General features: G+C 38.7%; 1 protein-coding gene across 10 annotated transcripts in view; it reads left to right on the forward strand.

Annotated features, from left to right (window-relative positions):
• TENM3 (teneurin transmembrane protein 3) overlaps window positions 1-25,074 on the forward strand; it is a 1,816,466-nt gene that overhangs the window by 1,715,096 nt on the left and 76,296 nt on the right. For all 10 annotated transcript variants that reach the window (XM_036894289.2, XM_057505071.1, XM_036894291.2 and 7 more), the window contains 2 exons: window positions 896-1,096; window positions 7,164-7,349. In XM_036894289.2, the coding sequence (XP_036750184.1) occupies window positions 896-1,096; window positions 7,164-7,349 (387 nt within the window). The remainder of the gene's footprint in view (window positions 1-895; window positions 1,097-7,163; window positions 7,350-25,074) is intronic.

Genomic DNA, 25,074 nt, shown 5'->3' on the forward strand with positions numbered 1-25,074 from the left:
GAGCAACAAATACCAAAGGGCTTTGCTTTCAATAGGATGAATAATGCCTTTTTTTACTCTGAGAAAGTAAGTGAACATTTGTGTCCTGAAACCAACAGTAGACTGTTGGTTTGTTTTTTTTACAGTTTTTCACATTTATGCCGGCTTTTAAATCTAGTATTTTGGCATCTCTCACAACACAGAAGAGTAAGCTTAATATACTAATGAGAAAAGTATGACCTCATGGGTTCATTCCATAACTGTGTATAGTAATAGTCAAGATGCTATACTGTAAAGTGCAGTTGTTTTTTCAAAAAGCAGAAAAACACCATTTCTGTTCTTCAATCAAATTGATTTTATTGATCTGCACACACAAAGTAATGCAATTAAGTCTCTGGAATTAAATTTTCAGGCCATTGACCCTACAAGTGTAAAGTTTTATTGAGTCAAGTTGCTAAATTAAATCTCGTCATCTAAAGCACATTAAAGTGAATTAAGAAGGATAGGGAGTGTGCAACTCATTTATTTCTCAGTTTGAGAGTCCCATACAGCTGTCAGTTCTCAGTGGTTGTAGGTTAGGTTAGCTGATACAATTTTGTTATAGAGAAGCCAATACTTATTATTCTCTGATTAAGCAGAACAGAGAGCAATAGTCTGAGATCTCAAGAGCATATGTGTATAAATTCATGAAAATTACAAATCCTTGCCAGACTCTCAGTTACCTAGCTTAATCTTAACACTTTATTGTAAAATTCATTGCATTTTCAGAAACAAGTTCTTGAAAATGATGGGCAAATATTGCAGAATCCAGAAGGTTCATATAAATGAGATGGGGACTTAATTCTTTATTCTGCATGCTCTGTGTATGGTATCTTCTAGATTTAATCATAGACTTGTTCTCTTTTCTTTACACTAGCTGACTGTCTAGACCCTGGCTGTTCTAATCACGGCGTGTGTATCCATGGGGAATGTCACTGCAATCCAGGCTGGGGTGGTAGCAATTGTGAAATACTGAAGACCATGTGTCCAGACCAATGCTCTGGTCACGGAACGTATCTTCAAGAAAGTGGCTCCTGTACTTGTGACCCTAATTGGACTGGCCCAGACTGCTCAAATGGTGAGGCTGATAAATGCAGTCTAATTCAGTGCTTAATATTGTTAAGCTAAAGATTAAGATATTTTAATTTTTTAAAACATACTTATTAACTTTAATACAGATTTTATTCAAGTGATTATTTATAGAAAGAAACATTAAAAGTAATGAAACAGTTGTCTTATAGGAACAAGCTTAGTCAATTTGTCTAATTAAAATTATCAATTAAAATTCCTCCTTTATTAGTATCTTAAAGAATAATCTGTCATTTGAGTAAAATGCTGTCTTCTAAACTATTAAGACCCATGTACAGCATGGAGATTTAAGCATATGTCCACATAAACAAAGAAGTCTCATTTAAAAATGATTTGACAATATCAGGTTAAACATGATCATAATAAAGAGTATACATATAGAGATAGGATGATGTGTATAATGGCTTAACACTGAGTTGTAAATTATGCATACAATAGAAATAGCAGGTTGTAATTTTACTCAATCAGTCAAGTTGTTATTGAGCACCAACTATGTACATGGTGTTGTGATAGGCCCTGTAGGGATAAAAGAATAATGAATCATTCCTGTCCTTGGGAATAGCAGCTTTCAAGTTTTTTGACTATGACCTGAATGACCTACAGTCTTAAATACATGTTTACATTGTGACCTAGTATATATATACACATGCATACACTCACATAATTGACACAAAGCTTTACAAGGTGATAGACACTGCTACTTTTTCTCAAGACTATTACATCTTTTTTTAAATGCTGATCACAACCCATGAATTAATTCCCTGACCCACACATTAGTCACACAGTTTGAAAAGATGCTGTTCTGGTGGAGATTACAGTTTAATTGGGGAGATAAGGTGAACATACATGAGATACTTAGAAACCAGTACACTCCAGCTTAATATTTTATTGAGTGTTACATGGAATAATATGCTAAATTCGATCAACATTCAGAGAAATAATCCTGCCTTGATGGATATTGAAAGTTTTCAAGGTGACTTTCATTAACACTTCTTGCCTTCTTTTAAACATTGCAGTTAGTGTAGAGTATGGGGCTGTGTATCTTAACTCGGGGGACAATACGAGAAAGGACTTAAGAACATGGACTCTAAAATCAGATAATTGGGTTCATATCCAGTCTCTAGTACATAACAGCTGTGTAACCTTAGACAAATGACTATATACTTCAGTTTACTCACCTATAAAATGGATTTAACCATAACACATTCTTTACAAAGATGCGATGGGAATTACTTGAATCAAAGCATATAAAGTCCTTCGTGCACTGCTTAGCCCGTAATAGATTTTGAATATAGCTGCAACCACCACCATTAGGGCTGTTACTACTACTACTATTTGCAAAGGTTCCATGGTGAGAATATCATTATATACATGAGATCGTGAAGAAAAAGTATTTGGTGGTAAAAACAGGGTTGGGTCCAGTGTTGCTGGTAAAAACAGGGTTGGGTCCAGTGTTAGGGAACACAGCTTAGAAGTGATGGTTTGGACAATGGAGAATTCACCGAGAAAAAGGAAGTGTGCCCACTAATGGGATGAGAATAGTATTTTAGAACTGTGGTGGTAGATTACAGGTCAGAGAGAGAGCAGTGAGACTTTGAGGACTGGCAGACAGGTCTGGAGGCTCCCCCAGAAGGGCAGGGTGGTGAGAGCAGGAAGTAGTGTGGAGTTAGTCCAAATGAGGAGGAGAAATCAGAGGGACGTTGTAAAGGAAAACTAGGCAGGACCTGCTGAGCAGACAGAGTGCAGAATTGGTGAGAAGCGCTGAAAATCTGAATCAAGGGAGACGGGGGTTCACGTCCCCATCTCTGAATGGGCTGCACAGGGGGGCGGGCTCTGGCTCGCAGGGCCCTAGGGGAGGCCATGGGAAGACCAGTGAGAAATTGAGAAGGCAGTGCTGCTCTTGGCCACTCATGCTCTCCAAGAAACAATGATACAACAGAAGAAGAGGGAGAATGAGAAGGGAGAGGGAGAGGAAACGTGGAGAAGGGAGAGAAGGGGAGGAGAAGTGGGAGAGAGGAGACACTAAAACGACACGTTTATTAGCAACATGGAGTAAATAAAAGCATTCTGCGTAAGGCTTAGATTCGTGACAGGTTCTGGCTACCCTTCGTTCTGCCCACACTGATTGCCTTCTTCCCTGAGCCCCCGTTGTTCAGTGGCAGGTGGTTCTGGAGCTGAGTTGCCTGTGTCCAGATCTTGAACTGGCCACTCCCTAGTTGGATGATGGGGGACCAGTTACCCACTTCTCAGTGTCTTTATCTGCGAGTGATAATGGTACTGCTTACACAATTTCAGTAAGGACTAAATGAGTTACTTTGTGACGAGCACTTAGAATAGCTCCTTACGCATAGTAAGTACTCACTATTAACCGCTGAAAGAAGTAGCGGTGGTGGTGGTGGTGACAGCTACGGCAGTGGGTCCTCAAGGCCAGTTGTAGTTTGTCATGTATGATTGCTCATCCGTCCAGAGGCGCTTCCTCACATAAGCACTGATTGGGTATGGTTCCCCAATTATGAAATGAAAAGTAAATTATTTCATCTGTTAGTATAACCTCATGGCATAAACCTCAAGGAAATCTTGCCAGGTAGCTAATGAACATGCGTATTTTCAGGAGAAAAAAAAAAAACGATATTTACAAATGATTTTTAAATATAGGGGACATGTCTTCTACCCTGTGAGCCAGTATCAGATGAGAGGTCAGTATGCCACGTCACCTACGACAGATGGAATCCTGGAAGCCCAAACTAAAGGGAGTTTTATATAAGGCTAAGTTGTAGTGTTGATGAAAACTTCTGCTGAACCCTTAAGTAGCTACTCTAGACAGAAACAACTCAACATTTTCTTGCTTGCTTCTGCCCAACTTCATTTCTCTTTCCCTTTCCTCTCCTTCCTCCTTGTCGAGCCATACGTTTCCTGAGGCAGACGAGGCTTATATATGATACATTTATCACCATTTTACAGAACTGTTTGATGATCCAGATAGCTTGAAGAACCAGAATTTGGTTACAAAATTCATGCCTGTGAGAGCAAACGTGTATAGGACAAATAAGAATAAAAACAGACATTGGGGGCTGGATTATCAAGTGCCTTGAATGGCTCACTAAAGAGTTTTAGAAAATCCTCACCAGCCAACATGTATCAAGCATGGGGACGTGGCATTCCTGTCAATAACACGTTAATTTGTTTTGTCCTCCATTCTTAAATATATATTTTAATAGTTACAAGAATCAAGATAGGCATTTAGTTCTGTTGTTTTTATTTCCATTTCTGGCTTCTATACTAAAAAAATGCATCCCCTCTTTGCCCCCCCCAAAAAAATCTGGTTAAAGTTTATAGATATAATTACTTATATAGTAAAACTACTTGGTTCATGTCTCTTATGCCTCCATCAGTAAAATAGGCATAATAATACTGACTATAAAATAATGCTTGCTTAAAATATTGTCATTCTAATTTGTTTCCTGCCTACAATTATCTAAGTAGGAAAGGAATAGGGAAATAACCCCTTTTCTGTTTCATATACATTTAATACATTACCTGAATTCTTTTATAAATAGTAGTTTGTCATTGTTATTATGTAGCTTAAAAGGTAATATTCAGTCTTCATAAAATTATGCTGCTATGAATTTCAAGAAATATATAACTGTTAATTAAACGATTAAATTGGCTGCCAAAATCACATATCATTGTTTTGCATATTCAGACTGATTTTTTTATGCTGATGTAATTATTTCGTGAGTTGAAAATCTAATTTTTTCCTGTGTATGAAATGACTATTCAGATACAGTAAGCAAAGATCTTCCTCTTATTCATCTTTGTATGGCCCTAATGCGAAAGAGAAACTTACCATATATTTAAACTTTCAGTATATAGAGTTGAATAATGACTCTAGTACTCTTCTTGGGAAAAAAAAAAAGAATTAAGCAAAGAAAAACTTTATTAAATCATGCTATTAACTTCAAGAGACAGAAAACTTAGAATTTTTAATGAAGACCTCAAATATGAAGATATTCATCCTGTGAACATACCGAGTTCAAATTTATCTGCATATTGAACAGTTCTCATTGAAAGTTTACAAACACGTTGTTAATCTACATGACTTAAAGTCTACTAGCAGTATAATTGTGAATTTCTGATTCCTAAAAGCAAAATACTTCATCAGCTATACCTCTTTTGTTGTGGAACTGATGTGCAGATATCTCGAATTCAATAGGAGAGTATATTTTTAGACCTGATGAAACATTTGGATAAGCAGCTAAAAGAGGAGAAATGAATTCTTTCCACCAGAAAGTTTGTAGGTTTGAAAGCAACACAGCTTGCTTCTGTCTTTATCTGCAGCTTGTCCATTAATTAGCCCTTCAATTCCACTTCAGCTAAATTTACTCTAATTAATAAGTTCATTACAAAGATTGACGCACCTTGCTCAAAGCTAGTGTGCTAAATGCTGATAAACACCTTCACCCTAATGAAAAATTGATCAGATTGCATAAAAAGAGTGCTCAGAAAGAAACCTCTCTCTCTCTTCTGGAGCTGAGTTGACGTCTGTTCGTCTGAAGTTAATCAAACCATCTTGGATCTTTTAATCAAAGATTTAATTCAAACGAGATGGAAAATGTGGCATGAGAAAACACACACCCTCTCTTCCAGTTAATAGCCCTGGCTGTTGTTTATAAGAAATGTTACAACTCTCATAGAGCCTTGATGTGGTCTTTAAAATTCTGCAGCAGGGTGGGATGAGATTATGGAGTCTGAGAAACGTTATTTGAGCAATGAATGGGAAGAATAGGGGCAGGGACTACATGAAGATTACCGTTTTTTAATGTCAAAATAAGGCTTGTCATCCATTTTGAGTTTGTTAGAATTATTTCAGATTTCTGTTGTTCAGCATTTTTATTTTTGCAAGAAAACCAAAACTAAGCAATAGCCTCACACTCTTAGAAAAGGGGATAGTTAAGTTTATTTAACTTTATATGTAAAGAGTAAAAAAATACCCTTCAAAGTACTCTCTCTGTCTCTCTCTCAATTGAATTTAGTTGAAGTTTTTTAAAAAGCTTTTTAGGGTAACGACTTACTTCAGACCCTGACTTTTTTTTTTTTTTTTTTTTTTTATTGAAGGGTAGTTGACAACAGTATTGCATTACATTAGTTTCAGGTGTACAACACAGTGATTCAACATTTATATACATGATAATTCTAGGTACCACAGACCCTGACTTCTTAAAGCCCTGACCTGCTCTTACAGGTTTTGAGGGCCTTGAATCCCTTGTGCTGCTTTTCCTACTTTTAGTAATTGAAAAACCTTGCTTTTCAAATGACAGCGTCCGTCCTTGTACATATTATTAAAATAGTTTTCTACCATTATTTTGCTAAACAAGTTGTATGTGTCAGCAGCACAAATTTACCTAATAGAAAAAAACCATTTCTTTTATTTAACCAGCATGTCAAAAAGCAAGCTAATGTGAAACCTGTAATAGATTCCTTTTAATGAAAGTTTCTGAATACTTAAAAAATTTAAACCGTTGGATTGGAAATAACCCCTCTTCAATTCTTGCTATAGTGGTGAAACCCAGCTCCTGTTAGTTATCTGACATGCTCGGACACTAAAGTATTTCATTAATTTTATACTAATTTGATGTGTGTGTGTGGTGTGCACACACGTGTGTTTCCTGGCTGCCTAAAGATACTCTCAGATAATTAAGTGTGTGTATGTGTGTGTTTGCCTCTTGTTATGAATGGTGTTCTGTTTAGTGAGTAACCCGTGTGTATGTGTGTGCGTGTGTTCTATACAAGAAATAATTTATGACAAAACTGTCACGTGTATTTTATGCACCATTACGGCCCCATATGCAATTACGTGATGAATGAAAAAGTGCACTACTATTTAAAATTCTTAGTAGCCTAAGCTGAAATTTACTTAGCATATGGATACTTCGTATTCATTGTCACAGATCGGCTGCAGGCCTTCGCGCGGAAGAGGTTAGCGCCGCTTGTTCAGGCCCCTACTCACCCCTCACTTCTCTTCCCTCCTATTCTGCTGCTGCTTTTTCTCAACATAGAAATATGTTCCGTGGACTGCGGCCCCCATGGCGTTTGCATGGGGGGGACTTGTCGCTGTGAAGAAGGCTGGACGGGCCCAGCGTGCAACCAGAGAGCCTGCCACCCGCGCTGCGCGGAGCACGGGACGTGCAAGGACGGCAGGTGTGAATGCGCCCAGGGCTGGAACGGCGAGCACTGCACCATCGGTAGGCACCCCCGCTTTGCTCTCTCCCCCTCGTGCGGCACCAGAGCCGAATTCTTTGCTGTTTTGGCAAAGCTGATCCTTCTGATTAATTTCTCCTCACCGTTCTTACGGAGGAGCTACCTTTTATGTTAGGTTATCTTTATGATGGCGAGTCACATCTTTTTAGAACTGCTGTCGCCAAGCTGTCAGCAAGTGCAAGAATTCTTTAATCTTTGTTTTCATGATAGCCACAAACACTGATTCACAGAAAGATGATTTTGTTTCTTACTTATAAAGTAAATTTTACTGAATATTACTTGTGAGTGTCCCATGTTGCCATTGCATAACAGAAATATTTTTACCTTAAAAAATGAGTCCAGGTATGGGGCCTTTTTGGCTTCCACAGATTGCAGAATCACACACCTTTGCCCCCGTCGATATAGTTGCATCCCTGGAATAGAGGTTTGACTCTTTGTGACTTTATTTTGTAGTACCGCCAGAAATGAAGTAGAATAAAATGCACAAGCCTAGCTGTTCCTAAATTGGTATACTTAACACTTATTAAAATATGGCGATGTTATGAACATCAGTAGGTTAAAGCAATCAAATTGGGGTTTAAGATCAAAATGTCAGTACATAATTGGTATTTAGCTTGGATTCAGAAATATCCAGAACATACGTGGCACTATAATTTTGCCATTTGAGTCACTGAAGTTAAAACATTTAATTAAAGTACAACAAAGCTAAGTAGTTTCTACCGCACTGCGGTTTAAGTATACAATGTTAATTTAAATGGCACAGTCCTACAGAAAATGCATAATGTGAAGTATAACGTTTCTCCACATTTGTTCCATGTCTGTAGAGTAAAATTTTATAAAGCTGTTCAGGAGAATCTCGAGATCTTAAAAGAGTTTTTCTTCCAATGGATCTATAAGTATTATATTCTTCACTTTCTTGCTCACAGGACTTGGTTAGCCAGGAATTTTTCCACGGGAAAGTCAAAATCATATATATTTTATGTTCTGCCACAATTGTATCTTTATAAAGCTTTCAGTGAGGTTCTTTCTAACCTTTTTGGCCCCCCTGGCTTCTGTGTCCAAGGCTCCTTCCCATGCTGCCATGTGGTGATCCCCAAGAAGGGCTCGGAGGACTTGGGGCTGTGCTCACGGAGTTACAGGACAGGGGCAGACCTGTTACGTGGCTCTGGAGAAATCCACACACAGGCCTCCTGTGCTCTTTGTCTGCCGCCAGGAGAGGTCCCATGCAGCGCGCGCCTTTCCCCAGCAGTGAAATGCATCGATACGTGTGTGCGGAGTTTCTGCCCAGGGAAGCCCATCTGAGACTCTGAGTGAAAGGTTTTTATTAGGGCTGCTCGAAGCGTCTGACCACCACAACCACCAGAATTGCAGGCTCTCAGCAGAAGAGCAGGTGTTGAGTGATCCAGGTGGGCAAAATAACTGCATCCCTAGTGGGAATTTCAGCTTTCCAGACGCCAGCCCAGGACCAGCCCTGCAAGCTTCTGAACAGTAGGCATGTTACGTTAATTCTTCCCTGCAAAACACCTCCCTTGTTGAAGGTGAGCTGACCGCCTCCAGCCGGGGGAACTGTAAAAGGGCACTTACACAGCCCGGGGGGCCCATCCAGCCTCTGACACAGCCGTCCCCTCCGCTCCTCTGACCAGGGCTCTGAGGGCGGTGGCTGCCTGGTGCTCATGTGAACTATGTTAAGGCAGAAAAAAGTTGACAGCCATCATCTGTGTATCTTTCTGTGGACATTTAGAGGACAGTGCAGCCTCCCGTGAGCACACGGCCACGCCACACGTCCCAGAATGCCCATATGCCAGGGCAGGGCAGGAAAAGCATGTCTCTAATCAGACTCCATCATATTTTATGACCCCGCCACCCTCATACCTGTCAGAAGTAAATGGAGTTCATCTGGGGGCACATGTCGTCTATCTGACTGTATGTATCCTAGGAAGTACAACAAACATACACAGAGAGAACTTGGGAAACCAGGAAATGCACCGTAAAGTTATCCATGGACAGATTTAACTCGCCAACCAACAGTTACTAAATAAATCACTCCCTTGGTGTCCTTACTGACCTTGGCAACATTCCATGGCTGGGTTCCCCCAGCCAAGCTGTTCTGAACGACTTGCCAGTTGTCTGGGAACATAGGATTTTTGTTAGCAGTGGGTCCTTTTAATATAATTTAACATATCTTGCTGTGGTCGTGAACAATTTCTATTATTTCATTTTATTTCATTGCTTTGATACTCCATATAAGTAACAATGTGGAAATGAAGGACTGCCTCATTTAAAAATAAATCTTCAAAGTGAGCCTTTTAAAAGATATACAGAACCTTTAAATCATTGTTTTGTTCTTTTCAATTATTGGAACCAGTTTTCCAAATTTTGGCAGGCAAAGATCCAATTGCTTTCCTCCATCCTCTGACTACCTGTGTATATGTCCACAGTGAAGCCTGAGGGGCCGTTTAAAAAGAGACCTTTGTGAGCCTCTGATTAAACAACCCGGGAAACTACAAAACGTTTTCTCATTGGGGATAGTTACCGCGCTGTGCATTTCCTCTCAATTTCAACATTTATGCATTTGGCTGAAAGAAGCTGCCACTTTATGAAAGAATAATCATAAATCAGCAAGATTTTTTTTTCTCTCTCCATATTATGTGCCATCTCATTGAATACAAACAGGGAGGTTAATTGAAAGAGAGATGGAGGAGAAATTACACAGTTAGAAGCAAGCAAAAGTTCCCAATAGAAAGCAAAGAATATTCTTCATTAGTCATCTTACTGTCTTCATAAACCACTCAGGCTTTCATAAAACCATAGGCATTTTGATAGTAGAACAGGTTATGAATTCAGAGTATTCACTGAACACCCTATCTGCCTGAAAGGATTCCATCCTGATATTTTTATTAGTATGTCCATATTTCCCTCTCATTATAAATCACGTGTTCCGCATATCGGGCATATTTATCCTCAGGTTCATTGTCCCAAGTCTTGCTCCTTTCTTGGCTTAGACTCTGACTAGTGATGTTTACAGACAGAAAATGAAACAAAGGAAAATCTACTTTTAGCAGCATTATGATTAAAATAAATCTCCCTCCCTCCCCAAAAAAGCATTTATGATTATTGGACCCTTTTCATAAGTAAAAAGAAGTTACATGATTGAACCACATCAAATGAACTCCAGCAATTATTACTAATGTAGTTTAGTAGCAGTAGCACCAGTATAGATGCTCAGTTACCATCCCATCCCTGATATGTGACCATCCCATTCCAGGGTCAAATGAGGGTCACCCTCATGGTCCTACCTTTGTTTTTCATGAGATAAGAAAGATGTAAGAATATGTAGGAGATCCAGAAGCAAGTTAAAAATATTAAATGTGATCAAGTGATTTGCAAATAACAGTTGACGTAATTAGAATATTATATGGCTGTCTCTCTAAAAAAGTTCAAACAGTTCTGTATTATGAGTTTTGAAGTGGATCAAGGTCCAAAACCTGTGAGCTGGGAAGTGCTTGTGTGGATCTAATTCAACAAGGTCACTAGGAGTGTGTTTAACTAGAACCAGAATCGGTAGCCACGTCAAGGCAGCTAAGTTGGTCTGGCTTTCTTTCTCTTCTCTTGCTTAGAGAAAAAAGGGGGAACTGCTTTCTGGCCTGTGGCTGGAGTTAATTGAAGAAGTCATGCAAATGCCGTGCCAGCCTCTGCAGATTCCCTAACTTTTAAGTGCAATACTAACTGTCCTGGGCAGTGGTAGGTCTGAAGTAACGCACTCTGAGTCGCTTCCCCAAGAACTACTCTTTTTATCAGTTGCTGGAAAAATTTGCCCCTACAGCCATCCGATTGTACCTGAGAGCGTCAGAGGCTGTAAAAGAGATGGAGACCTGACGGGGCAGCTGGGGTGGAGACTGAATAACACATTTGACTGTTAGCTACCTGGAAGCTTTGTTATGAAGGTAAAGAAGGCTCCGATCTGTCCCTAGATGGGTGCATTGTCTTATGGAGGCTGTTTGACATTTCGCTTTTGCCCACAGACAGAAATGTGGAAAATGGGCTTGAATTGTTTACATGCTGGTTAGATATAATGAAGGACCTCAGGTTGGAAAATATGTTTAAATCCTGGAACAAGATCCCAAAGATATTTTTGAATCTCCATTCCAATAAGTTTTAGCAATACCATAATTATGGAGGTGTGAAACAGTAGGGGTTTGCTCTTTTTTAGTTTGAGGGGTGCTTTTAGGAGGAGAGTGTTTTTTAACTTCTTTCCATCCACACATGCCCAGTGTCCCTGTCTGAAGGATCCCTTGAAGTCTCTTGCAATTCTAGAATTTACTAGTAATTTCTCCTTTATTTGGAAAATTACTAGATGTAAGCATGGGCTTCCCTATTTATTCCTAATTTCATATACCTTTTCATTTTTACTGTTGCACTTGCCTGCCTTAGTTACTTTTCATTTGTTAATTAATTTGTTTCTTTATCCATTAAGCAATCACTGATCTTCTCATCTATGATTTTTTTATTGAAGTTCGTTGAAATACAATCTTATATTGGTTTCAAGTATACACCTCAGTAGTTCAACAATTACCCATATTATTAAATCCTCACCCCCACTAGTGCAGTTATGCAGTTACTGTCTTTCAACATAAGATGTTACAGAATCCCTGACTATGTTCTCCATGCTATACTTCCATCCCTGTGACCAACTTATGAGTTAGAATTTTCGTTCCCCTTTATCCCCCTTTCCCACCCACCCACCCTAACCCCTCCCCTATGGTAACCACTTCAGCCTTGCGTCCTGAAACGTACATACAGTAAAGAAATTCTGGGAACATAAACATAAAATATGATGACATGGACTTTATCAACTCAAGCTTCTCAGTGTCTATGAATCTACTGCCATTTTGTTCATTTTGTTTTGTTTTTGTTTAGATTCCACAAATAAGTGAAATCATATGGTATTTATCTTTCTCCACCTGGCTCATTTCACTGAGCATAATATCCTCTAGGTCCATCCATGTGTTGCAAATGGCAGGTTTTTTATGGCTGAATGATATTTCCTTGTATATATGTACCACATCTCTTCTTTATCCATTCATCTATTGCTCATCTGTGATATTTGAATAACACTTCTTATGAAAGTCAGTATAACGTGAAAAAAAAGCATAGGCTTTGAAGTAAAAAAATAGATGCTTGCAAATCAGTTCTGTGATATGTTCACAATAACTTGGATTTTAACTGTTCTTAGCCTTAGTTTTTTCAAATGTGAAAAGGCTATAATAATACCTATTATATGAGATTTTTAAAGCAGAATCCTCTCATGTTTAAGAGCTTTTGGAATTTGAATCCTTGCTGCACCATTTACATAGTAAGTGATCTTGGGCAAGTCACTTAACCTTTCTGAGTATGTTCCCTCATATATAAATATTATGTGCCTTATAGGGTTATTAGAAAATACTAGAATATAAATCACTTATTAAAATGCCTAGCAAAGTGTCCAGTAAATTAGAGATTTTATGTTGTTGTGAAGTGAAACAAACTGCATCTCAGACAATGTTTTGGGTGCTCAAGTTTTTAGGAAAAAAAAAAAAGGAAAAACAAAATTGGCTTTAAAGAGTTCATGAAAGTTCCATTGTATTGTTGTAAAATGTGACCTAGTCTCAGAATGGATGTGGCTTAACAGGAAATTAAAAGTTAATATGTTTGAAATGAGGGTTCTAGAAGTGTTGCTGTTTAAAATTAGTGTGATGAATGGAAGGTGGAGTCTATTGTGGTATTTTTCTTCTAGTAATGTCTCAAACACAGACCTGCTTATTGAGCTACATTGATTTTCATGTACTTTCAGGCAATTCAAATGGAAATTTGGCCTAGGGGAGATCCTAATTCCTTTAAGCTACAAAAGACCAGCTATTTGTTTTTATTCTGATTCTTTGGTACATTGGGAAACAAGATCATTAATGATCACAAAGACGTGCTTTGTTTGTTCAGACAGAACGTAGGCATACAGTACTCAGCATACCCCTTTAAATACCATGGTTGCTCTGGGCTTTGAGATGCTGGAAATTAGAAACTGCAAATGAAATACCCAGATGGGGAGTTACCTACTGAACAGTACGGGGGAAGAGAGAGAGATGAGAACTATGCCAGTGTGGACAAGGCTGAGACTTGGTGTTCTAATTCTGATATCAGGATAAGAGTGAGTAGTGTTTTTGTTGTTGAATTAAAAAATAAAAGCAGGTGCCAATTTTGAAAAAAAACAAAAATGACCCTTCTGATATATACTTCCCTAAGATGACAAAGTCAGTATCTTCTTAGTGACTTTGGTAATGTTCAGAAGTTGGAAGTCATAGTCATAATAATACAGAATATGGAAATTCTTAAACTATCTTCGTACATTTTTATTCAGACTTTCCAATTCCCCCTTAATAAGTGGATGTAGGGAAACACACCACACTTGCAAATGATCGCTCTGGGAGAACTTTGGTCTCACGTCTGTCCGTGTGAGGTAGCAGTAAAGAAAGGGGTCTCTAGTGCCACCTGCCTGGGTCCCCAGCAGGGCCAGTGACGTACCTACTGTGAAACTGGGGAAGCTGAAGCAATCTGGGCCCTCGCTTGCTTGAGCCCTAGAAGGTCTTGCAAGGGGACCGTGGGTTCATACGGTCATATGTTACTATAACACTTGCAAATCAGTTAAGATCTCTTGACTCTGTCCCCTCTAGCTTGCTTTCCATCACATTTTTCCTCCTGTGGGATGGCATTGGAGTGGCTAAAGGCACTTTGAGGATTTGGCCAAGGAGAATTTGAGCTGCGGATACATTTAGTTTAGATGTAATTGGATGTATTTATGAGGTGTGAAATCATTGCTGTCTTGCTGTCTTTGGTTGTTCTTGCTAGCCATTCAGGGATATTCCTTTCACCTACCGACTCACCTAATGGCATGAAAGTACAGGGTCAGAGATTCTAGGAAGCTATAGAGATGGAGCCCTGCACCAGAAGCAAATAAGCAGTAGAGCGAAAATAAGGTTTGAAGTGTATGGGAACAGAAGTTAGTCTATGGAAGAGGCTCTCTGTCACCAGATAACGTCATAAAATGCCTAATCAAAACCTACGTTTTGTCCTGTCCTTCAATTACATAATGGAACTTACGTAATTAAAAACTTGCCATAATTTTCTTTTTAACGAATATTTCCTTTTTGAGGAATTTATCAAAATTACTATATTTTTAGGGCACAAACCTGTACAAAATCAAAAACTGTGTACTGCAAAACTGAATCCAACAGTATGTGAAGTCACATGTGTTCTGCATCCCAGTATCATTGAATCATATGAACATACCAGAAAAAGATTTCTTGCTTATATGACATGAAATACTGATACTTACAAATATAACATAAAACTCATACCAGTCTACGAGGATGTCACAACAAAGTGCTTAATGAACACCGTCAACTCAAAGAGTACTTAAGATTAGTTTATTACACAATAAAGTCTTCCCCATTTGACAGTAATGCCAAAAATTCACGTGACGTTATAATAACAAATTGTGAAGCTAAATGAAACTTTTCTAATCAACAATGAAAACCATATTAAACAATTGTATTGAATAAACTATATTAAATAATCACATTGAATAAAGAGAATTATCTTTATATTCTCTCTATAGAAAATATAAAATCCTTGTTTTAAAGAGGTAATCAAAGAGTAAATGTAGCTAAAAACTATAGAAAAAAATGTTTATCAGAGACATGTCAGGAACATAAAATGTTATGCGTTTTTTTTATTTGTGATGTTTATCAGCTTAAAAATTATAATTTACTGTAATTTCCTCATTCTAAATTATTGCTGTCTTTGATACCCAGCTTCATATGCATAACTTGGTATACTTTTTCTTAAAGAGGGTTGTATGAATTCAAAACCCAGAAAGCCTCTAGACCTCTCTGTGTTCCCAGCTCTGTTACTTGAGAACTGTGTGACCTTGGAGAAATTGCTTGAGTGCTCTGTGCCTGTTTTCTCATTTATATTATAGAGGGGGAATGAAATAGTACCTATCTCCAAGAGTTTCTGAGCATATTAAATGACTTCACACTTGCAGAAGAGCACTTAAAACAGTGTTTGGCACAAAGGAAACGCCAGATATGTGTGACTTTCTGTTACTGTTGCTGCTAGAATATTCGGGCTGAAATGAATAAAAGTTGTCTGTAAGTAAATCTACCCCTCCAAGTCTTTATGCAGGAGGCTGAGCCCACAAACAGGAATGCATGCTGATCACAAGAATGTTTACTCCCCTGCACTTCACACACTTGCCGTGGACATAGAGGCCTGGTGATGCCTTTATATATTTGACATATATTTGGAGGGTGGTCGTCGGCAGTCAGTAGGCACGGCGTTGGTGGAAGGAAATTCTTCATAGCTGACTTGGTTGGCAGTAGAAATCCAGACAGACTAAAAACCTCCCACGAAGGGTGCAAAAAAGAGGACTTCTTAAGATCCTTCCTGCTCTGCGGTCCCAGTGACTCTAAGTAATCTGATGTGACAGAGAGGACAGCAGTTTATAAGAGCACCTTTGAAAGGCTCCCTCAGAGCTCCTGGGCACCACCCGTTCCTGACCACTGGGCTGACTTGTAGGTGTCCATTTCTTCCTCTGCAATAACATTAGTATCCATTTGGGGCCTCTCCATATTATTTATCCCCTGTTAGTCTAATTTATTCAGTTGACAGTTTTATATGCAGTACTTTATCCTCTGTAATCCCTCTCGGCATTGTATTTTTGTGTGTTTTTTTTTTTAATGAGGTCACTTAGTCTCCTCTTCTCTAAAAATGGGAAACTAGTCTCTCTGATCATGCCGACCAACAGAGGCCCTGTTTGGTTACCGTGTTTATGAAGAAGTGCCGGGGAGACTGGGTGGCGTGTTGTTTACAGTAACGGCAGCTAGCTAGCTATTTGGATGCTTCGATTCATCTATCCTTCAAGTGGTTATGTGAATTGTTCTCTCGTGTTAGTTTGGCTTTCTTTACATACGCCACTTTCAGCATAAAAAGACTTGAAGGCGTGGGTTCGATTCAGTTGCTGCCCCCAGTGAGGTAAAGACTGACCTGTACTTGAAGCTAAATTCCTCTTTCACTCAGCGTTCAATAACCTGTTCAGTCAGAGTAATCAACCAACGACAACTAATTTAGTGGTCTGAACCTGGTTCGTCAGTTTGACTGTGCTTCTGCCATATCTTAGTCTTAAGTACTCCGTGTCAGCGTTCTTGACATCACTCTTGATTTCCACTAACTTTGACAATCCGTGTCCTAGAAAGCCTCGGAGTTGTTCCTGATTCTGACTCACTGTGAAGCGCCTTGTGACTTCCTTCTCTTATCAGCCTTCACAAGTCGTGTAATATCTCAAGGGCCCCGTCAGGATAACATCCTCAAATCAGACAAATTCTCGGGAACATTTGGATTAGAATCCCCACATAACTTTTGCACCTGATTTGCCGTGTGACCTACAGTAAAATTATAGTCCCAGGAGCTCTCTTGAGGAATGTTCTCTCATTGTGTTGACAATTTATTTCCCTAGACATCGGTTTCTTTACCCCTAAGAATGGGAGTAAATGTGGGCATAGACGACATTCACTGCTGACTTGGGGTGTCTGAGTCCCCTTTGGGCCCTTTCCTGGCCTTCATGCTGTAATTTATCCTCACCACAAAGAGCGGCAGCAGCCTAAAGCTGAGAAAGAGTTTTAAATCACATGGCCACAGTGTCACTGAGAGGTAAATTTCAGTGACAGCTGTGTTGTCTGAGGGAAATTGTAAATGTGTTCTGTTCTTTAGAATAGGGGCATTTTTTTTTTCTTTTGCACTTCTGAATACCAGTAATTGTTGTGTGGGTGAATATATCTGCATCTAACATATTTTCACATAGACTACGAGGATGAGAATTTTCAGTTCTTGAGAAGAAATACACTTCGCCTACTTTAGAGTCATATGGTAATGAATTCTATGGTGCTAATTGGTGTACAGATCTTCCCTCCAGTCTATCTCCCGGGGTATAATGTGGGTCCCCATAACTACTACAAATTAAGCGTATTCCCACTCAGCCTTCCTATAAGGCCCACTGGCTTTGGAGTCAGCTGTGTTCAGAAAATAATGGAAAGTTAAATCCGTCCTTTTTTCTCAAATGGGAGCAGTATATAAGAAAATGCTGATTATTTATCTGGTGTTTATTTTCCACCATGAACTGAGTGGTTGTCTAGCTAATTTTTTTAAGTCTCAAAATAATTTATTGTTTAAGCGCTCTGTAGTTTAGGGAAACAATTTATGAATTATAATTATTATCCCAAGGAAATTCTCAAATCTCTTCATTTGAACTAAACTGTTATACGCCATACAGATTTTTAAAATAGGAATACATCCATGCCTTGGAGCTTCTTTTTGCTTCCCGAAACCTCATTTCTTATCTTTAGTCAATTTAAATTGTTTTTTTAAAGGTTATGGAGAGATATGATATCAAATAAAAGCCAGTTATATATCAAATTTGTATTATATTGTTTTATTAAAAGCCTGCCATTGGGCTCCTTTCCTAATATACTACACTATCTTTTGCAGTTCGGAACACCTCATTGATTTGCATCTTTTAAAAACCATCTAAGACCTTTAATTCCCACCAAAATCTAGTACGTAGGAGGTTTTTTTAAAGCTCAATTGACTGGATATACAATTTAGCCAGAAATAAAGATGAAAAAATTCTCTTTCAGTTCTTGCCAAGATCATCAGAAGCCTTTTCCTGAGAAATTTAGGTCCAAGGCATTTGGAAATGAAACCAGGTTCAAAATGTGTTGTCAGCTATTTTACAATATTAGCAAAGGAAGCAGAAGATCATGCCAGTCCCAGCTTATACATATGTCACATCCTTCCAAAAACTCAAGCCGGGTGACCCTAGAGTGGCTGCCCGCCAGGGAAGTGTTAATGTGTATTCGAAGTGATTTTTATTACATATGGTGATTCTGATCACCCAAAGGGAGTAAATAACAAGGGAGAACTTCACATTCACTTTACTGAAAGGGCGGAAGAATGAAGCCCCAAATTTTAAGGACTCTGATTATTCCTTCCCCCAGGGGTACATTAGTAGCCTTTCCGTAGCAGAATGTGTCTATGTCATTTCTTGAATATGACAAGTTGAAAATAGTCTCTTTACGTCTTAAAACAGTTCCTTTCCCACCTATCTGTTTTGAAAGTACAAGGTGGATTATGGTGTTAGTCCAGATGAAAGCCATGGCTTTCTCTCTTTTTATATTTAGCATAGTGTATTCACAGGTTATGGTGTGACCAGAGCCAGTTTTTTTCTATCGCTTTCTCTTATTGTAGGTTCATTGACCCTCTCCTCTTGGAGGGCCTCTGTCGTGAAGCTGGAAAACAGCTGTCTGAAATACAGCTATTCCTGCCAGAGATTCACAGACATGTTGCCTTGGATAAATTAAGGAGCAGTCAAAGGAGGTCCATAAATATGAATACTTTGCCAGCTGCTTTTCCATTAAACTCTGTTGGTTGAATGAAATTAGTAAATAATTATGTTGGTGGGGAATCTACTATAGCCAAATGTAATATAGTGTCTTCCTTTAACAACAGAGCTTAATTTTTTCCTATACACCAAATTAGTTTTTAGGGTAATCTACATTGCAAATTGGCCGATTTGCATTAGAACTATGCCTGCTTGTTCTGATTTGTCAACACCTCTTTTTTTAAAAAAGTCTTGAACATTAAGCATGGGTGGGTAAGACCATCTGCTTATGGAGCTTGCCTGCAACTCTGTCACTTAATGCATAAGACAGGTTACAGCTGTTGAATTGTTACGGTGCTGAAGGATTATCATCCGGTCCAAAACTAATATTTATATATGTATGCATGGAAAGCATGTGGTTAAACATAAGTGATCTAATTGTGCATTAATGGCATTAGGTATTCATTAATTAGTCCCCCCATGAACAGTGAAGTGTAATGCTTTTCACATACACTCCAACTCTTGGCCCTTAAGATGAGTCCCCAGCGGTGCTTATTATGCATGTGAGTAATCCACTCCAAATACATGGGTGTATGCAAGGAAAAATCACCATGTAACTGCCATAAGGACAGTATCTAGGTGGTTGTGGCACACACCCTTTCTCCATTATCTCATCTATTACCTCCACTATGACCGGTGTAGGTACATGCCACGTAGGAAAAAGACTAAATGTCAGCTTTGATTGAGTAAACCAGCATGCCCACAACGACTACTGGGAAGCATTTCTGAGCCCAGAGAGGGTTTCCTCCTGCATTTAGGAAGGGTAACACCCAAACTGACTTCATCCTGCTACCAAAGTTAGCAGGACATATTCCATCACTTCTGCTCAGTGCATCCTACATTGAAAAAGTGAATGAGAACTTCTCAGCAAACTTGCAATTAAGAATAAAGATACACATGTAAACTACATGCGTAATGTATTAAATGTCTTAGCTTCCAAGTAGTTATTATAAAAGCGACATGTATTTCTGAATTTGTGAGCAGCTTAGATGGATATTTACTCCTTTAGAAAACATTAATTTATGCTGCTCAAGTAAAATTAGTAAGGAGGGAAAGTATACAAGGACAAATTGTGATGTGTTCTTTATTCCAAAAAGCTGACCCACATTTTGATTGGGAATTGTGCATCTACAGCAGCAAAGAGTTTCTGTGAGACCAGGAATAAGAAAACTCCTGATACAGGAGTGAAGTTAGTTGCACTCTGGGAACTAGCCATTCATACAACACTTGCAGTAAAGGAGGAGGCAGAGAGTAAGGGGGCTTAGCCTGACATTTTGGGGGCAGAGTGGACCTCATGGCTGGCGATGACGAGTCATTGGCTGTCCCAGGTTCCTTGGCCTCGAGGCAGATTTCTTCCTTTCTTCATAGTCTCCTAAAAAAACAATTATTTCATGAGTCCGTTCTCTTTAAACTATATTACTAAGTTGAATGTATTAATACCACCTTATATTTATTGAGCATTGACCGTGTGCAAAGGCATAATGCTTATTTAATCCTCACAACAACTTTATCAGATAGAAACTAGTAGTCTCCATTGAGGGAACCCAAGTTCAGACAGGTTCTATAACTTCTTATAGATGCACAGCTCGTAAGTAACAGCACCAGAACCCAAGCCCCCATGAGCCATTCCCAAGCCCATACTCTTAATTATGACACTATGCTGCCTCCTAAATGACTTTTTAATAGATTTTGCATGTATGTGTGTAGTAGAGTAGGTGAACATTAATTTTTTTCTGTGACGAAAAGAAATTAGTATCTGTTTACCTGTCACAAAAGATTGAATTGTCATACAAAACAGATGCAGTAATAACGAGGTCAGTGGTGTTGCAATGATAAGATGCCACTTTTTTTTATTCAGGAAAGTTTGAAGTATACCTAATAATAGGACCCATAGTTTGCCAAATGAAAAAAAAAATTGTAACAACAAAAAACAGTTTGAAAAAAATCAATTTATACTATGAAGGATTTAAGAAAGTTGTAAACTATTTATTGAAAACTCTACATACCTCCTCCCAAAACTTAAAATTTACCTCCGGTTCTGTCAGCTGAAGATAGTAGGGTGAATACTATGGGACATTGACCAGGGAAACACACTTAGAGATAGTGGGCGAATGACTTACATTACCAGTATCAGCTCATGAAAAAAGGATCAGAAAATATAAGTGCTAAATACCTGCACAGACTCTTTTATCTACAAATTTTAAAAAATTACTCTCTCTGTAAATGACCTTTGAGAAGACTTGTCTGTGATTTTCTCAAAATAAATTACAGGTTTTCTTAGGTTAATTAAGAGGATTGTCCAGTTTTGCTTATTATTTTTCCCAATAACCTCAAGAAAACTAACAAGAGAAAGACCTAGTATATTTTCAATTCTTACTTTAAAGTCTTATTCTAGAAATTTCTCTCAAATATTAAAATTTTATGAATAGACAAAAATAATGGTGGCAGATGAGACATTAAGCTCATTGCTATTGACCTAATCAGTAGACTGGTCTTACAGTTTCCCGCATTTAGACGTATTTATATTGCAGACATCACTTCAATAATTGGTAGGACCGCGTTCATTGTGTCAGCATGTTAAAGATCCAGATATTCATTCAGTGTAAAAAAAAATGTATGTTTTAATTTTTATTTACTAATGTTAAGAGCTGTCTCTGGCTAATTTCGTTCCCAAATCAGGGTACTAAAAGATAACTTGATTTGTGTGTGTGTGTGTGTGTGTGTGTGTGTGATCTAGAAAATCCAGACAAAATACGTTTTTGCTTATGTCATTCAGTGAACTCAAACAAGGAGTCAAAATCTAAAGGAGACCTGTGTTAGTTAACACAAACAGTCCCGTCTTTGCATAGGGGACCCCACGCCCGCCTCAGGGTGAGTGAGCTGTCTGCATTCTGAGTATTCCCGTCTCTGCCATTATGGAGACATATCTACAGTAAGGCATGAAATTCCAAACTGAAGGAAAACACCAAATATTATTCTACCCGTTGTCTGTGCAAAGCTGTGCAGCTTATAATGGCACTTTTTCAGCCGCGCAAACTTTATAAAATTTACCCTATCTCAAAGTGCCTTTTCCAATAGGATCTTTATTTTTCTGGGCTGACTTAAATCGGGAAAAATATTATTTCGCTCTTTTGGAATGTCTTGATATATGCAGTGTTCCAAACAAAAGTATGGTATTTTGCTTCAGTAGGTGCATGCAAGAAGCAATGTATTTGTACAGATAACTCTCACCGAATTTCCAATCTATAAAAAGTGTAAAATATGCAAACTTTGAAAAAACAACTTCTTTGAAGGAGGCATCCAAAATATATTATTACCATTTTTGGAGGAACAGAAAAGCACTTTCAAATAAACAGGCACGCATGCACGTGCACACGTACACACACACAAACTTTTTCTTTACTGGCACATTATTTACTGGTTGTTAAAATTCAAGTTTAATTGACCCTCCTAAATAAGATAAAATATTTGTGAGGTTTTATCCTGATCTTAGAAAGAATTCTATGGTGAGGATTCTTAAAATTCTTAGAATTCTAAATTATTTTATGGCATTTAAAATTATGTCACTGTCAGAATCCTTTATGACAGGGTAGCCAGTAATAAAAGTACCAATTAAGTGGGTACCAATTAAGGAACATCAAACCAATACGTATGCACCTTACATACGGATTTAAACAGTTGCTGATTGGAGTAAATGGATTTAATATGTACTTATTTGTACACTTGCTTTTCTGTCATCCTACAAGACCTGGTGCAGGAATAATCTAAGAATGATACCTGCCTACAACTTTAATGACATACTAATGTAAATCATTTTTTAAGTCCCTGTTACAGAGTGTTATGAAACACGCAGTGCTAAATGAAAATTTGTCCTCGACTCTGAGGGCTTTGCAGTGATCACCATAGTGAAGACTATGTATGTATTTTATTAGGTACTCATTTGATCGAATTAATCCTCTTTTGAAGATGGGCTAAGGCGTTATTGTTGTAATTAAACTGAGAAATATTTCCAGCGCTCTGGATTCTGTGTTATTTACCTACGTCTAGGCTCTATTCAATTCAGTAGTCAATTCAGTAGCCCCGTGAAAATACTTTATTTAATGTGCTCCAACGAAGCACATTGTTGACAGCACAAACAATGTGCATAGTTGGTAACTATATACATCAGCAACTATGTATACACAGGCACAATATTCGTATTTTTCCCTGTGAGCTGCCTAATGTGTATATAACCAGCTGGGTTCACCTTCGTTTCTTCCTTGGGTTGTTAAGAATCCGTTTGACAGTAAGAGGAAAGCTAATGAGAAATTAATCCTATTCCATATAGACCTCCGGATATCCCAGTTCCTTCCAACACAGGTGCGTATCCTCCTTTGACCTCTTTTTAAATGAGCGGCCCTCTTTGGGGCCCTTACCGAGAAGGTATCTTCTTGCACAGCATTTATACATCAACTCAAATGCTTGTTTGATATTTCAAATTCACTTGTCTTCGTTTTTCCTGGTTTTGTCCCTCAGGTTTAAATATCTTGCCAATTGGTTTTCCAAACCTTAGGGTTTTAGAGTAAGTAACAGCCGTTCTTACCGTACAGCTTTTTTTTAGTCTACAGAAGGCACTGTGGCTTCTGAGGCTGTGTCAGCGAGGAGGAGACGGGTGGACGACAGGGGAAGGATGTTGTGAATGGGGTTTTGCTCCCAGATGCTTCTTTCTCAAAAGGCCACCTCTGTATTATTCACAGAATTTCTGCAAAGGCTGCAGACACAGAGGACATACAGGACCACCAGAATAAGTACATTTAATCATTTTATTCGGCAGATATTGAGAGCCAAGCAATGGGAATACCATGACTAGCATGGCATGGAGTTTACATTTCTAATGGAGAAGATGTACACACTAAGTCACGTGTGTCTATATATCATGAAAGCCTTGGGTTTTCATGGAATGTCTTAACTGATCACATGCCTCTCTTCTTTTACATTTATCCTCGTTGTTTGTACTCCTAGACTTCATCCATGGGACATATTTGGGTTGGGGCGTAGGGTGAGGAAGACTAAGTAGAGGAAATGGAGGGACAAGGGCTGCACATAATTTTGGTAGGTATGCCGTTGAGGCAGCAACATGTAGGCAGAATTTCCAGAAAGATGCTGTACCTCCCTACACTACATGTTAGGAATTACAAATGGAACAACAATATATTATGAGCAAACAGCCCTCCTAAGGGGCCTGGGAATCCAGTCCCATTACTAAGGAGCAGGAACAAGAGCCAATCATTTTGTGTCCACCTCCACCCATCTTCCCCAAAACGCAAGAGAGAAATATGGTAAATAGGGGCCTTGGAAAGAAAAATAATTCTTTTTAAAAGGAAGCATCTAATAATAAGGGTGAATGTAATAACCATGTTGTTCTTCTTGTGAAACCTTCATAAGAGTATATATCAATGATACCTTAATTTTTAAAAAAGCACCTAGAGGGGAATGTGTAAAAAGGATACATACTAGTCATTTGCTTGGGTAACACTGAAGGTTTATGGGCTAATCACCTGTCAGAAATATTTCCAATGAGTCAAGCCTTTCGCCCACTTCTCAAATCTCACCGAGGTCATGCTCACCTGAACCAGCAGGTGGGCCAAGCACTTCCAGTGCGTGGGCTTGAAACCTGAGCAGTGGTTTCATCTGTGATACGCTCCAGAGCTGGCCGTGTATCTGAATGTATTATGAAAGGGAGACCATGAGGGCTAGGAATTAGCCTGGCATTTAAAAGACTTCCCCCTGCAGTCTGCCATGGAAGTTAGATCCAACCGGCACTTCGCCAAGGAAGCCTCTTAGAAGACATCTAAAAGTTGGTGGGGCCACCCTAAACCTTTTGGGGAAAGAAGTACCTGCTTAAATTTTCACGTTAGATCCGGAATGATTACAGAGCACCTCTGAGCACCTTTCATCCATTTCTTCAACTGAAAAGGAATTTGGGTTTTTTTTCTAAATCTCCAGGAACGGCACTATGGCCTAGTGGTTATTAAGAGCATGCTCTGAAACCAGACAGCCCGCATGGCTAGCGTGTGACGTTGCACAGATTGCCTCTCCCTCTTCTCGGTTCTTCATCAGTATTTAGCGTATCAGCCGTATTTCCATCACAGCACTGTCATGAAGAGTAAAGGAGAGGGAGATATAAAAGCCCTTAGAGCAGT

This window comes from Manis pentadactyla, chromosome 7 (assembly GCF_030020395.1).
Source record: "Manis pentadactyla isolate mManPen7 chromosome 7, mManPen7.hap1, whole genome shotgun sequence".
NCBI lineage: Eukaryota > Metazoa > Chordata > Mammalia > Pholidota > Manidae > Manis > Manis pentadactyla.